The sequence below is a fragment of the Aulonocara sp. 'chitande type north' Nkhata Bay genome, linkage group LG23 (assembly GCF_057382095.1).
Source record: "Aulonocara sp. 'chitande type north' Nkhata Bay isolate Kocher_YH1m ecotype deep benthic linkage group LG23, A_spYH_male_GT1.1, whole genome shotgun sequence".
Taxonomy (NCBI): Eukaryota; Metazoa; Chordata; class Actinopteri; order Cichliformes; family Cichlidae; genus Aulonocara; species Aulonocara sp. 'chitande type north' Nkhata Bay.
Window position 1 is genome coordinate 8,022,813 of NC_141365.1, and position 14,191 is coordinate 8,037,003.

General features: G+C 39.9%; 1 protein-coding gene across 5 annotated transcripts; it reads right to left on the reverse strand.

Annotated features, from left to right (window-relative positions):
• Nucleotides 1-248: 248 nt before the first annotated feature.
• On the reverse strand, nt 249-14,102 carry il23r (interleukin 23 receptor). Of its 5 annotated transcripts, none has more exons than XM_086284721.1 (18): nt 13,449-13,948; nt 13,264-13,279; nt 12,368-12,469; nt 11,837-11,963; nt 11,494-11,660; nt 10,805-10,928; nt 10,557-10,723; nt 10,025-10,161; nt 9,720-9,921; nt 9,525-9,607; nt 8,640-8,838; nt 8,350-8,553; nt 7,959-8,057; nt 7,649-7,804; nt 4,986-5,126; nt 4,760-4,847; nt 4,220-4,310; nt 250-3,263 (listed from the first exon to the last, which is right to left on the reverse strand). In XM_086284721.1, the coding sequence occupies exons 3-18, from the start codon at nt 12,426-12,428 to the stop codon at nt 2,613-2,615; spliced, it is 2,697 nt and encodes an 898-aa protein (XP_086140847.1). In that variant the 5' UTR covers nt 12,429-12,469; nt 13,264-13,279; nt 13,449-13,948; the 3' UTR covers nt 250-2,612. The 5 variants fall into 5 exon arrangements, with proteins under 5 accessions (XP_086140848.1, XP_086140847.1, XP_086140846.1 ...); XM_086284720.1 differs by having other exon boundaries at nt 13,406-13,948; XM_086284718.1 differs by having other exon boundaries at nt 12,607-13,279; nt 13,406-13,948.
• Between the last annotated feature and the right edge of the window lie 89 nt (nt 14,103-14,191).

Here is a 14,191-nt window from a genome sequence, read left to right on the forward strand (position 1 = left end):
CACATCAGCACTGCCTACTTGTCTGTTTTACTAATACGTGCATCCAAGATTTAGCGAATCATTCAATCACGATTTTTATTTTATTGCAGTTATTACCAAAAGTACTAACTGTAAAGTAAAAAATATATATATAAATGATTTGGGTGGGGCATTTTGTGGTGTTTAGCATATTCAGACGGACAAACAACACGTGACAATGATTGCATAAATGATCAGCAAAACTTTATTGTGCGATAAAAGGTGCAAATATTGATTAGTATCTTATGGGGGGCGTCTCTTCGAGCTGCTGTTTAGATGATGCTTGGGAACCTCCTGAAAAGAAGGACCTGCAAAAGCACAACAAGCTCTCAGAACGAGTTACATTATCAGATTTTCCATGCAGCCCAAAGTCTTTCAGTCCCTCTGTTACATCTCCATGTGGTGCAATGGGGGACTTTCCAATGTGGCATCGCATTCTTCGGAAATACAACACAAGACTCAAGATGAATGGATATGCCTGTAGTGGTTAAATTAGCAAGAATAACGAGATATCTCTAACCTGGAGACTTCCTAAAATGTAGTATGTCAGTAAAGGAGAGACTGTCGTGAAATGTTGATTTTCTTTTAAGGAAGTGAGCCGGCTCTCAGGAAGTGATAAAAATGGCATTGAACTGCAGGTGGTGCATGTATGAGTAGAAATGAAGGTTCACAAAACCCGACAGTGAGCCACCGACTGCAGAGGGAAAGCCCCAGAAGGCTTTAGCCTGGGTGTGTTTTGGAATAATTTCACACTCATTGCTTTTCTACTCACCAAGTGTGGTGCCAGCACTTAGAAACATGCAGGGGTCGCGCCCTAATGTGTGAGTTTGACCTGATGCAAGCATTTGGATTTTTCTGGATAAAGGCACTATCAAAGTTGATAACATTACTTTGTTTTTTGCTTGATTAATTGGATGTGGTTTCATCTTTAGCTTATTAGCAAGCACAGTTTGGTTTCCAGGCTCTTTTTTTGTGATTGTCACATACTGTTGATAGTGGATGACCATGTAATTAATCAGGTCAATGTATGAGCCTATGAGCAAGAAATTACTAAAAGCTTGCTCATAGGAAGTGTTTTTCTTCCTCTTGACTCTTTGTGATGCAATAGAGAACTGATATTGCGAATGAATCTTATTCCTTCACTCTGCATACTTTAAATGCGCATCTCTCATTCTTCCTTGCAGCCACCTTTGTGCAACCCACCTTCTTCCCAATACCGCCTCTCATCACTCGAGCCTCCATCTTCATCTCCACCACCATTGTCTAGACTCCTGGGTTGTCCTACCCGAATCCCTATCACGGCTGGGATTCTTTCCTGCTGTGATGGACTGTCGAGTCTAACTGCTAAATACCTCAAACTGAATTCTGTACATCAATAAATCATGAGGTTAATATAACTACAGGCAGTGTTAGCTAAAAGATCAGGCGACAGACTGCAGTACGCTAAGCTTCACGTATGCTTTTGAGACACTAGTCTCTCAGTCTAGTCTAAAATCTGGACCCAGATTACAGTTTCTTTGGGTATTCTTTAACAAGCTTAATAATAAAAACAAGCTACGCTAGCATCTCTGTGACACTTTACTTACAGTGTTTTGAATGCTAATGCTAAATTCTAATGTCAGCCTGCAAATCCTCCACCATCTCCACCTCATAGATGTTATGGCAGGCACAAGAACATGAAATTCATGATGCTTATCGGAGGATCAACAAAATATTACAGTTCAATCCAGAGAAACCATGAATGTCTCTATAGTGACAGATCTTCCAGTGAGTGGATGAGTTTTTAACTCATTCTTTAAGTAAGTGGGAAACATCTTGTCTACACCTTCAATCTGTTTTACCAAAGTTGACAACAATCTACCAGATAAATGTAAAGATTAAAAGAGATCACAACAACACTAAAAGATGGATGGTGGAAACAGAGGAGATGCTATTTTTTTGTTACCTGGTTTAATTCTCTTGGAAACATAAATCATTTTCTTAACAAATTAGATAGATGTGAATCACTAAATACTAAAAATATTTTTCTATGATGCTATTTACAAGCACAGCGGTACAGTGGCTAGCACCATTGTTTAAATAGCAAGAAGAGTTTAGTTTCAAATCCAGGCTGGGGCCTTTCTGAATGTGCGTTTTCTCTCCAGGTACTCTGGCTTCCTTTCACAGTAGTGATTTTAAATCGACTCCTGGGCTAACACGTCTCCATGCATGAGTCCTGCAACAGACCGATGATCCCATGAGTCCAAATTGCATGGAAGAAAGTTGTTTATGTATGAGTGTGCTCCACTGTTAGCATTTTTGGAGGGGTAGTGTTATATCTATTCATATATTCAGGAGACGTTTTGGCCTCATGTGGTCATAACCATTCTGCCATCAGGTCACTCTGATGTTTGACATTCAGCAAACTTGATAAAGTTTTTTTTTGCTTTAAATTTATTTCATGAATTTGTTTTTGACAACAATTTCAGGCAGATTTTTATTCTGATCGCACAAAGTTACTGAAATCATCATTTCAAGCGATAAGGTGGTTTGATAATGCTTTCTTTGTAGTGCAGGTTTATCTTTTTTTCTTTGTGTTGTCCCCATCGTCCATGCTACAGTTGATCACTGCTGACGGCAGCAATCTGAGGGAAGTAACCGCCAAACAGTATTATCTCACCAGTACATTGAGACAAGCTGGGGTCTGCTGTGTCAGGAGTCATAATCTCATCCTGTGGCAAGTCCAGAGATGGAGAGTCTGTTTCTACTTCATCCACAGTCCCTCTATGTTGTTGTAAGAACTGAAAGCCTCTAGATATTGTGCTTGGTTCAGGAGGTTTAGGCCTCAGACGATCATTCAAAAAGCCGTGAGTACGTTCCCGAGATGAATAAGAGGAATTCACATCCACACTCAACAACAAGCCACTCAGTAATCCTTCAAACACACTTGAACAACTGCCGTCCTCCCCATTTAATGGAGCGTCCATCTGCTTCTCCTCCACTTCATTCACCTCCTCTTCTTCTGAAGTCATCATGCCAATCTGGGGTTTGTAGCAAACATGCTCGAGCCTTCTGTCAACAAGCATTTTCTCAGTATCTGACATCAGGAAAGGTGTTTTCACTGTGAGTGGTCCTGATCCAATCTGGGACTCTTCAACATGGATGTTGGGGTAGATTTCATCCCTCTCCTCCTGGGAGATGACAGTGATGGGGGACAGTGGAGGGTCATTGTGGGTGCACGAGAATAATGGTTCGACTCCATCGTGCTGTGGACCACAAAACAAACAAATCAAATCCATACTTAGATCTAGAGAGATAAATACAATGCAGTTGTTTCAGAGTTATGTGTGTCATCAAGACAAAGTATCTAAATCTCTCAGAACGAAAGCAGGAAGTAGCATTGACTTCCTACGATAGTTCAGGCTAGCAATGTCTAGAAACTAATAGTAGGCTATTTTTAGTGTAGCTCAAAACTGGCAAATTGATTTCTTTGTTTTGCTGGCACTGGTGGAGTTGTTTCATTTGCTAGTTGTTTCTCTTTTGGTCATTATGCTGACAGTAAGATGTAGTCTCCTTGGCTGAAAAATGAAGCCAATACGTGCCAAGGGTCAACAACTGCAGTTCCTGGACTTGGGAGCATCCGCTAAGGCTGGCATCAGAAGTGAGTTAACACTATTAGACTCCAGTGCTACGTTACTTGGAACTAGGAATGGGAACAATGAAAAATGTGGAGATTCTAATTCCATTATCGATATCAGTTATCGATTTGATCACTTGTTGATTCTCATTGGCTCCACAAATGCTAACAGCCTATCAAATGCATTCATGCAAATTGACTGCACGCTGTGTGAAATGTTTGTGTGTGTGGGAGGCATTTCCCCTTTTTGTTGTGATCAGTGTTGGGATGGTTGCCTACTATAGTCCAACACACTATTATAAATCCCTATCCTAATGAAGATATGAACTTTCTATGATCTTTCTCTTAGCATTTAGCTAAGCCAAAAGCACAAAGCAGAGACGAAAAACGGCACAAAGAGACTAAAGTGATCGCCACAGTAATTCTACTTTGGAAATGTTATATTTTAAAGCGTATCACGATGCTTTAAAATGCAGAGTTCACAAACCAAAATGTCATGTTATAGTAGCTATATTCATCTTTTATGTACAGTGTATGGCTGATGAGCATGAATGTCATCTCAGTGGACATGCTTGCTTTGTTTACCTCCAATAGTCTGATGGCATTACTGTGTCCAGGTTTTGGCAAGTTTTCAACTAGCCAGGCAGGTCCCCAGGATATACATTTCTGTTTGATCCTAAGACAGAAAACAGTTAGATTTTCAGTTTTTGATTAAAACGCTACAACAAAACATCCTTATTGTGCCTCTGAGGTACTAGACAAAATAACTGATGCATGTGTGTATTACTACAGCTGTCTACTACTGCAAATCAAAATCAGTCTCTCCGCAGGTAAAACCACCAGATTGGGAAAGAGTGCTTTGACCACATTTAGTAGGCTACACGTGTTGGTTTAAGTTTCTCTTCGTGTTAAATCTGTGGCTTCTTGTTCATCTGTTCATGTTGCGGTGTGGCATTTTAATAAAGCCGACCACAATGGCATCCATCGCTGTTACTAGTAAAACAAAACTTAAGGTCCTGATGTGGTATCCTTAGAAATACTTTGGCTGTTAGGTTTTGTTTTGTGTCTGTCGGACAACAGTTGTTTTGAGCTTAATTGTTCATTTCGAGCATAAATGATTAATACCTTTCCCTCACGCATCTCCAGCACATCAGGTTGGCTATGATCGCAATGAAGATAGCAACGATGAAAACACACACAACCACCAGGCCAACTACAGGAGACAAGAAAAGAAAGACAACACTTATGAGTTATGAAAATAATATTATTTTGATGTTAGTTGTCCTCAAAATACAAAAGGAGAGTTAAAAGCTTAAATATGTTTTAGTATTTGTGGCAATAGAATATTGACCTGGAGGAGCTGCAGGCTGAGAGTAGATCCGGCGCCCTCGCGGTCCTTCTCCTGCTGAGTTGGATGCAGTCATTTGCAGAACCACATTTCCTTCAGGACAGTTCAACCACTCCTGCCTTGGACCAGGTGCAGACACAGTCTCTGTGTAGAGAAGCAAATGAGAGATATTTCTTTTTTTAAGCAAGCACAATATTTTTAAGGTAGCCTTAAGAAGAAGACCGGCATAATGCTGCTATTTGAACATCAACATGTCTTCTTTTGCATGAGATGGACGATCCCTCTGTTTCTTCACTACTTCCCTGGCCTCGTCCTCTTGTAAAGATAACATATCAGTTGGGGGTTTTAGTCAGCGTCCTCCAGCCTACTGTCAACAAGCATGATCATAGGATGTGTGGCCTATGTGCTGCTTGAAACCTGCTTGGCTCTGCTGAACTACTGAGGTTAAAAATGGTTCTGATGCACCAACGCTTTCTGGGAAGTGGGTGTCTGTGGATTGCTGACTGTACACTTGTAACAATGGATACTGGTGAAAATAATTTCCTGGTTTTTGGGAAAAAATACACTTCTTATGAGTAAACGTTTATTTTCAGGTTCAATTACTGATGGGGAATTTGCCACCCTAGTACTTTCAGTTCTGTTGAAACACCAGTTTTGATTAGTGGTCTAGCCAGACCTTGTGTATTACACTGATGACGTCCCCATAAGTGTTGATTGCACATAAAAATAAATAGCAATAACTACATCATTTGTCCATAGTTGACTGGTAGGCCTGTGGCTAGCTTAATTTGCCCAGCTTGAGCTTTTGTTTTAGTTTTTTTACAAACAACAACACTATCAGTCATGATTTGGCCATCCAATAACCCCAACCTTAACGTTACTGAAGCAGTGCGGGATCATCTTGATAGAGAGCGGAACAAAAGGCAGAAAACACTCAAAGAAGAGCTTTGAATGCCCTTCAAAACGCTTCGAGAACTGCACCTGAAAACTACTTGCCATAAAGCTCTCTAACAGAGTTCAGGCTGTGCTGAAGAATAAAGAATTAATAAGCCACAGCACCCATTTCTCATTTTTCCATGAAAAATAGAGAGAAATGAGGGTTGGCTCAAGACTTTTGCACATTATTGCAAAACAGAAAATGAAGGAAAAACAAGATAAATCTGTAACAAAGAGACTCTTTCACTTGTCAAGGACTTCATTGGCCAAACGTCAGTCTGATCCTTTTTCCTCTGTTAAAGCCACAATCCCATCAAACTTTTTCTAACCAGTATTTTTCCACTCATGTATTGGTGTGTTTGTGCAGATCATTTGCAGTTAAACGTTTCTACCAAACAGAGATAGTGAACATTGAGTCAGATCATGACTGTCTCTGAGTGCAAAGATCTCACCAGTTTCCACATGACTTTCTCTTGTAAGCTGCAACTTTCAGTGCAGTGTAAGAGGATTAACTACCAATAAAAGATTTTAGCATGATCTGGCTGCAGGTTATATTTTGGCACAGTATATGAGTAATGGAGCAAAATGGCATAAGACAAAAGTAGATCACTGAAGTAATTATCTGAAATACCTCAAAGAACACTGATAGTTAGTATCTGCACGTAGCACATTTGAGAGAGCAGAATGTGCGCTCTCAGGTGCTTTAAAGCTGACATTCCAAAAATAGTGCACAAAGCAGGCTGGTTTGTAACTGTGTTTACGGATGCATTTGTGCACATAGCCACATGGCTTCCTGTTTGTGGTCAAAGCCAGTTCTAGAAAACTCTGAAGACTCTGTGAAAATGACGACAAACAACTGTTTTTTCTAAGGTGAGATCTCGGCATACACAATCAATCACCAAGGTGATCTAAGATAGATACAAAATGCGTAGGACTTCAGAGAAAACTACCAAAAAGGTCTCTTGTCATGTTAGACAGTGATGCTGTCCCCTCCTTTTAGCTTTTTTTGAAAAAGTATTTTTAACATAATAGCTACATAATCCACATGCAGCAGTTTAACATTTCAAATTCATGACATTACTGGAAGCGAGAGGTGAAAAACCCTGCTGATGCACTGCATCTTTGTGGGAGGGGAGTATCGATGGAATCCTGGTTGCACACTTTCCATTTTGTAACACAAGTCTTCTGCTCAGACACAATTTGTGCTTACATAAATTTACTATTGCATACATAAATTTCCCACATGTGTGCGCCCACAGGAGGACTTTGTCTGACCTAGGTGGAATACAGACACAAAACGTATGCCTACATGTGCCCCATAAAAGGCAGGGCTCGTGATGTAGAAGAACAGGAAACACAGCGCAAAGTTGTGGTTCCTCTAAACCTTCAGTGCAAATCAACATGTGTTTATACTGATCTGAAAAAGCAGCTGAAAAACGTGTTAAAAAAAAAAAAGTTAGACTTTTTCTTTAAAGCAACAGCCTGCTCATATAACTAAACCTTTTCTGTCACACCAAAGCATGCCAGGTACTTATTTTGGACCCGCCTTAAAAGGATAAATAAGGTGACCCGATAATGTTTATAGACAACCTACCAATTTTCACTTACCGTTACAATAAATGTCTGTTTCGGTTTCTCAATTTATCAGTTAATATGATGTTTTTTCGTCGAACAGCTGATTGTGAAAAAATGCCCATCCCATCAATTGGCATATACAGTTTGATACTCACTATTTAATTCTTTGTCTTTGGATTCCGGTGTTTTGCAATAGATGTTGTACTTTGTGATGAAACCCCTCTGCTGGTATACGGGCAGCTCCTCCCACTGGATCTGGATGCGTCGGGCCTCGTGGGCCAGCACAGAGAGGTTTGGACCAGAAAGTGGCTCTGAAACACACAGTGATGCAAAGACTATGTATTGGGTACGGTAAGTGTTTCCTGAAGCCCAGGTATAGATTCACAAAATCTAGCACATGCTTAAAAAAATCTTCAAAAATGTAGAAATAAACTTCTCTTAAAAAAGAATCTGAAGAAGTGTTACTCTGTTCTTTGGAGTAGAGCAGTATGGATGATGGAGCACTGACACCTCTGGTGGTCACAGCATACAGAGAGATGTTATACCTCACACCTGGAGCCAAACCTGAAGCAAAGCCAGAAAAAAACTACATTATATTAAAATATATTATTTATTTTGCAAATATGAAGATTAGTTCACAATTACAGAGCTAAGGTATATAAAGACCATATCTGCATTCTGTGCTTGTGCTGGTGTAATACAACAAATGGCCACAAGAGGCCACTGTTTTCTCTCATTTAAAGCCCTGGTGTCTTTATATCATTTCATAAATTTAAATTTGCATTTATGTGATGCAATATTTTTGCTGTTCGTATGTGGACAGCCAGATTCCCTAGTGGCTCAGTGGTGAGTCTACCTGTGATTGATGTGCTGTTTAGATCTTTGGCCAACTTTTGCCACCACAGCCCTTCTCCAGATACAATTGTCCTTTCTATCACGTAATACCGCAGTTCTTCCTCCTGTGTCGATGGGTAGTTTCCTGTTGTCCACGACCAGGAAACAAACACAGCACTGCCATCAGCAGCAGGGCTAAATTTGATCAGAAGAGATCCAGGGACACCTGAACAGTGAAGACATTTAGTTTTCATTTTCTCCATAACTTAACCGTACTTTTGTTTTAATCTTCTGTGTGCAGTATTGCTATACCTGATTGTCTGAGAATTACATCAGCTGGTGGCGACTTTCCATATGTGGTGACCGCACTGATGCTCAGGCTGCTAACCTCTGCTGGTAGCTGAACTGAACACTGGATGCACTCGGCAGCACAGGTTTTAAGCTTCTGACCATTATCCAGAAAGATGTCATACTCAATCACCTTGCCACTGAAATCCTCTCGTGGTAGAGGCTGGGAAAGAAATCCAGTCATCACTTAATATTTACATTTGTCATTTGCAGATTAAGTTCTTTAGGGTTGCGTGTTATGTAAAATAATTTAGCTGGTGTCTGTAAAACCTCTGATCAGAGGATGGCATTTCCTGTTTGCAATTGTCCCTTGTTTAGCGTTAGCCAAGAGGCTGTTATATTTCTTTGCACTTTGCTGTGATGGATAAAAAATTAGAACTGAAATGAAATTGAAATTCTACCTGCACTCCTATATTACTCATTTTTTTTGTAATATAGTAATATAGTTTGCCAGTCTGAAATACAGTTACTTGCTTATTATCCAAAAGTTAGATTAGAGGTCTGACACCACTTTCATTTTACTGTATAAATTGAAATTACTGCTGCCAGAAGACAGGCTTTGTGTTAGATTATTCTGTGGTCAGGTATTGTGCAGGAAGTCGCTGTCAAGAGAAAGTTTTTTCTTTCATGTAAAATGCACAACAAAAAGGTCTCTGCAGCAAATCAAGTGGTTGCAATTTACAAAATGATAAATGATTCCTTTTAACCAATCAGCAGTGAAGGCTTTCTGTGTTATAACCAAACTGATGCATTATAAAAAACATTTCTTGTATTTGATGGATGTTTGGGATTCATAATTGTCAGCATAACAACAAAAGCCAGGGCTCATGAGTGGCCATAACTTATTACCTTCCACAAAACAGTCACGTTCCTCTGGCCGTCTGTCCCCTGCCTCTCCACCTTCCTCCAAACTTGCAACTGCTGGGATGGACCTGAGGGGAGGGTAGACAATAAGTTGTGGGCTATGAATTAGAAACAACAAATTCTTATATCATCACATTTACATTGCATCTGTCTTATGATAAGCAAGAACAGTGAGCTTGCCTTTTCCAGGGCTTTTCTTCCTCACAGACGGGCTCCATTTGCTGCAAAGCAATGCTTTTCTGGCGCTAATACTACTTGCGTTGGTATGTGTCGGCACAGGCGCTGTGTTGCATATTTTCATCTGGAACTCATACTCAGTCAGATGTGTTAGATTATCTACCCGTATCAGATTCTTACCGAGTTCCACGCCCGCTCTCATTTCCTAAAAACATTGAGAGATTAGATCAACTTCATGGTGCCAGATAAAGGCTTTTGCTGTAAAAACCCCCCACAGTGTCGTTGGAGGAGTGTTAATAAAACTTTACCCAGGAAGTGTTGTTTGTGCGCAGCATGACATGAGGTCTGAGATAAACTGAGGATTCATTGCTTTTCCATTGCAATGTGGCTGCTACGGAATTGCTCGGAAACTGTATCTGCATAATAATAGGTGCATCGGGAATCACTGCAAGACAAAGGAAACCAAATATAGTGCTCACAAATGATAGAGACAGAAACAGCTACATATTCTGTAATGGCACAGAAATTCTGGGCAATTAAAGTTTACTGAAATAGTGACAGAGCTCATCCGAGGGCGTAGGTAAATTTCTCTTCAAATAAATATTACACAAACAGAAAAACAGTTTGCTGATAAGAAGGTCAAATTAGTCAAACTGTGACCATAAAAAAAAAACTTTCTAAAAATGATACATCAGGTGATGACACATTTCTCGAGAAACCATATGACTCTAATAAAAAAAAAAGAAAGACTGAAATTAACAAGTGAAAAAAAAAACATTCAATAGTATTCAAGTATTCAAATTCAAGATCTGTGTAAGTATTGCAGAAGCACAGGTTTACCTATGTCCTTCACACGTAGGACAACTGGATCGGATTGTGATGTTCCAAAGTGGTTGGAAGCAGTGATAATGATCAGGTATGTAGTGTTTTCATCAAACATGCTTCGTGGTATGGTGATTTTGTCAGCATCCTGGATTTGAAATAGACGTATCTGACTCCCATTTTCCCTAAAAATAAAACATTAAAAAAAATCAAACCATGAGATTTGGATAAACAAGAAAATACAAAACAAAAACATAACACCATACCTGTTTACAGAAATGTTGTAGAGAGTAGGGAGGTACGTTTCCTGCCCCCTCGTCCACGAGCAGTTTATTAAGGATGAGCTCTTTGCTGTTTCACATGTTATAGTGTCAGGTTTATCTGGAGGCACTAAAAGCACATGATTGAAACAAAAAAAAAAACAGACCTTAGTTTTTACATTTGCTGGAAAATGAAAACTAGTCATTTGCTTTCTGTGTCACTTCTATAAACAAATTTCAAAGTGTAAAATATTAGCAAATGCATATTTTCAATAATTTTATACTTTCTCCTAAAAATATATATTTTAGTAATTAAAGTTTGAGCACATCTGCTCCCATTACTACAAGGTACCCATGGGTTTACCTTTCACTTTGCTTTTTTTATTTTTTATTTTGTACTGTTTGGTTAGCTTCTACAAGAAAAATAAATAAATAAAAAAGAAACTATGTTCCAATAACCCAGCCTCCAAGTTCTGCTCAACATCAGCCGTAACAGACAGCAGTGAAAAACAAAAAAACAACAATTGTGATTTATTTAGCCTGCTGCAAACCAAGTTTACCTACAACCCCACTGCATTTTCTTACTATTATGCCACTTTTATAGGCAGTGTTGTAAATTTGTGTCTTACTCTCTCTTTCTATTTTTTGCACTTGCACACAAATTTTCTTTTGCAGCTGCTGTAAACTGTACATACGGCCAGCTCGTAGATCCACTCCATTCACAACGCTATGCATATAATTACTGCAGATCGCTGCAGACAGTGGGATCCATATGCTGGGCAGATAGAATTTCACTGTAGTGCAGTTGATTCTCTCCCATTTATCCACAGGCTTGTCATTTAGCATCATGTATATCTTGGCTCTGCATGTAAAAAAGAAAACTTTTAATTATCATTTCCTAACTGGTGGAGAGGGACAAGAAGTCTAAAAACAAATTTTCTGTTATCAAATATGAGCCAATAAAGCTGATAGCTACAAACACAGCAGGGAGATTTTCATGCATGGCAGAATACTGTGTAGCATTGTTCTGATTCCCACCTCCAATCACATTTATGGGTGTGGCAGTACACCGTCAGATTTGAGCCCATGAGAAAGAGTGGAGCTGGCTCTACAACCAGGTACCCAGTATACCGGGGTTGGCAGCCAACAGGCAGAAGAGGGAAGTCTGTCCGGAAAAGACAAATGCATGAAGTTTTCCCCACAGCATTAGTCGAGAAAGTGAATTTTAGACCATTCCAATAAATACCTTATGTATAGCAAAACCCATTTACTATAAAAACCAAGTGGATCATTACATTCATTGGCTGTAATGTGTGAGTGGGAGATCCCAAAAAATCCTCTTTGTGCAAGAAGGAATGCCAAGAACAGACAAAGTAAAAGCGTTTTCCATGACTATGTATCTGCTAATTTAATTACTGAAACACTTGGGTTGAAGTTGTGGTAAAAGCCGAAGCAAGGGTTACAATTCAAAACCACAAGAGCTACCAAAGTGTGATAAGGGATCTCAGTAAGCAGAAATAGAGTAATGGCGGTGTGTTTTTTTAAATAGCTGGAACCTGTAACACTCACAATTGATAGAAAAAGTAAGAAGTACAATAATACATCTCGAAATGACTGAGGAGACAGTCATCTCAGCTCATTTTTCTGAATCCCGAAGAACCCCTTCAGCAGCTGTAAGAACAAAGAAATGAGAAGAGAAGAAAAACAGGTTGTTTTTTTAGGAAACAAAATGAAAAATGACAAATTTCTTACTTCTTACGAATCACTTAAAAGAAATTTCCTTTCACAAAATTATCTTCAAAGCCTACCTCAGTCATCTGCGTGCGGGAGCACTGGAGTGAGCTGCCTAACATGAGGCGGAGGAAGAGCTTTTAACTGAATGTCTCATTCTTTCCAGTGCAAGCTTGAAGCTGATAACATTAACAAGTACAAGCGTCACAACACCGTGGCAGATAAGAGAAAACACGTTCCTGTCAATGTTCTATCCTGCTGACACAACTGAGATGAACTGAGATTAAGTATTTCCTCACGTCAAGCATGTTAACTTTCAATTCTTTCGCTGCCTGTTGGGACACGTTGGTTTTGGTCCGGTGGCTAACGAGCCTTACGGGCGATCGTGGCTCAAGAGTTAGGAGTTCGCCTTGTAATCGGAAGGTTGCCGGTTCGAGCCCCGGCTCGGACAGTCTCGGTCGTTGTGTCCTTGGGCAAGACACTTCACACCCGTTGCCTACTGGTGGTGGTCAGAGGGCCCGGTGGCGCCAGTGTCCGGCAGCCTCGCCTCTGTCAGTGCGCCCCAGGGTGGCTGTGGCTACAATGTAGCTTGCCATCACCAGTGTGTGTGAATCAATGTGTGTGTGAATGGGTGGATGACTGGATATGTAAAGCGCTTTGGGGTCCTTACGGACTAGTAAAAGCGCTATATAAATACAGGCCATTTACCATTTTTACCATTTATCGCTACTCACCTGCGGCACGCAGAACCTGAAAGACAGGACAGGAATAGGGAGAGAAAAAAAAACTGCATTATCCCACAAGGAGAGTCTCCTAGCGATCAACGACTGTAACGTGTTTCTCTGTATGTTTTTGTCTCTCAAAGACTGCACATACCATCACTTTCGACATATAGGCGAAAGATTGAGATAACGCTCACCAGAACTCCATCCTGTCTGGGTTTTCTTATCAAGATACCATCCAAAAAGGCTTTTGCTGTGAATCGATCGTCAGACGACTTGCTGTGTGAGGAGCACCTGACTAAAGTGATCTCTTTCATGGGAGTGAAATGTCTTAAAGAGGCCAGTGACCTAGTTTTGTGGTATTCTGGCAAATGCAGAAACTTTGATCATTTTTTTTGAGTAGTTTGTTGCCCTACTTCTGTTGCCTGTTTTTCATCACCACAACGATTCTGTTGACTTGAAACATCAGTGTTCTCAGCATCTGCTCTCATTAAACATGCTGCTGCTGGCACATAATCCAGTGGTCAACCGAGCAAGCGACACGGTGACATCAATCATTTTACTTTGAAAAGCACGCTGACAACTTGGTTATTTGACACAATAAGTCAAAATGTGCTGAAGGACAGACTTACATAATAAAGGTTATAAAGATTTTTTTTTTAAATGACATAACAGAAAACTGCTCAGTGACATGGAAATTAAACACATCCTGGATCTTAAATGTGTTTTAGAAAAATTTTAAAAGAAACTTACAGAGAACTCTTTAGAGAAATCGATTTGCACTCGAACATCTTTTCTCACTGAGCCCGTTTGCTAGCGTTTGTAGTCCCGCAAAGTACTTCAGCCTCAACTGTTTAAAAGTCTCTAGCTATCTTGGCTTTTGTGATTTTCTTTCACAAGATATTTTCCATCTGTAACTTCAAACGGTTTACAGGGAAAA

Bases quoted from the DNA above. Each gene is read 5' to 3' on its own strand.
- il23r (XM_086284717.1), bottom strand. From the start codon at position 12,428: ATGACTGTCTCCTCAGTCATTTCGAGATGTATTATTGTACTTCTTACT. The intron at 11,661-11,836 runs GTGGGAATCAGA...TTTTACATGCAG, and splicing joins ACCCATAAATGTGATTGGAG to AGCCAAGATATACATGATGC. The intron at 10,929-11,493 runs GTATGTACAGTT...ATGTGCTTTTAG, and splicing joins AGTGGATCTACGAGCTGGCC to TGCCTCCAGATAAACCTGAC.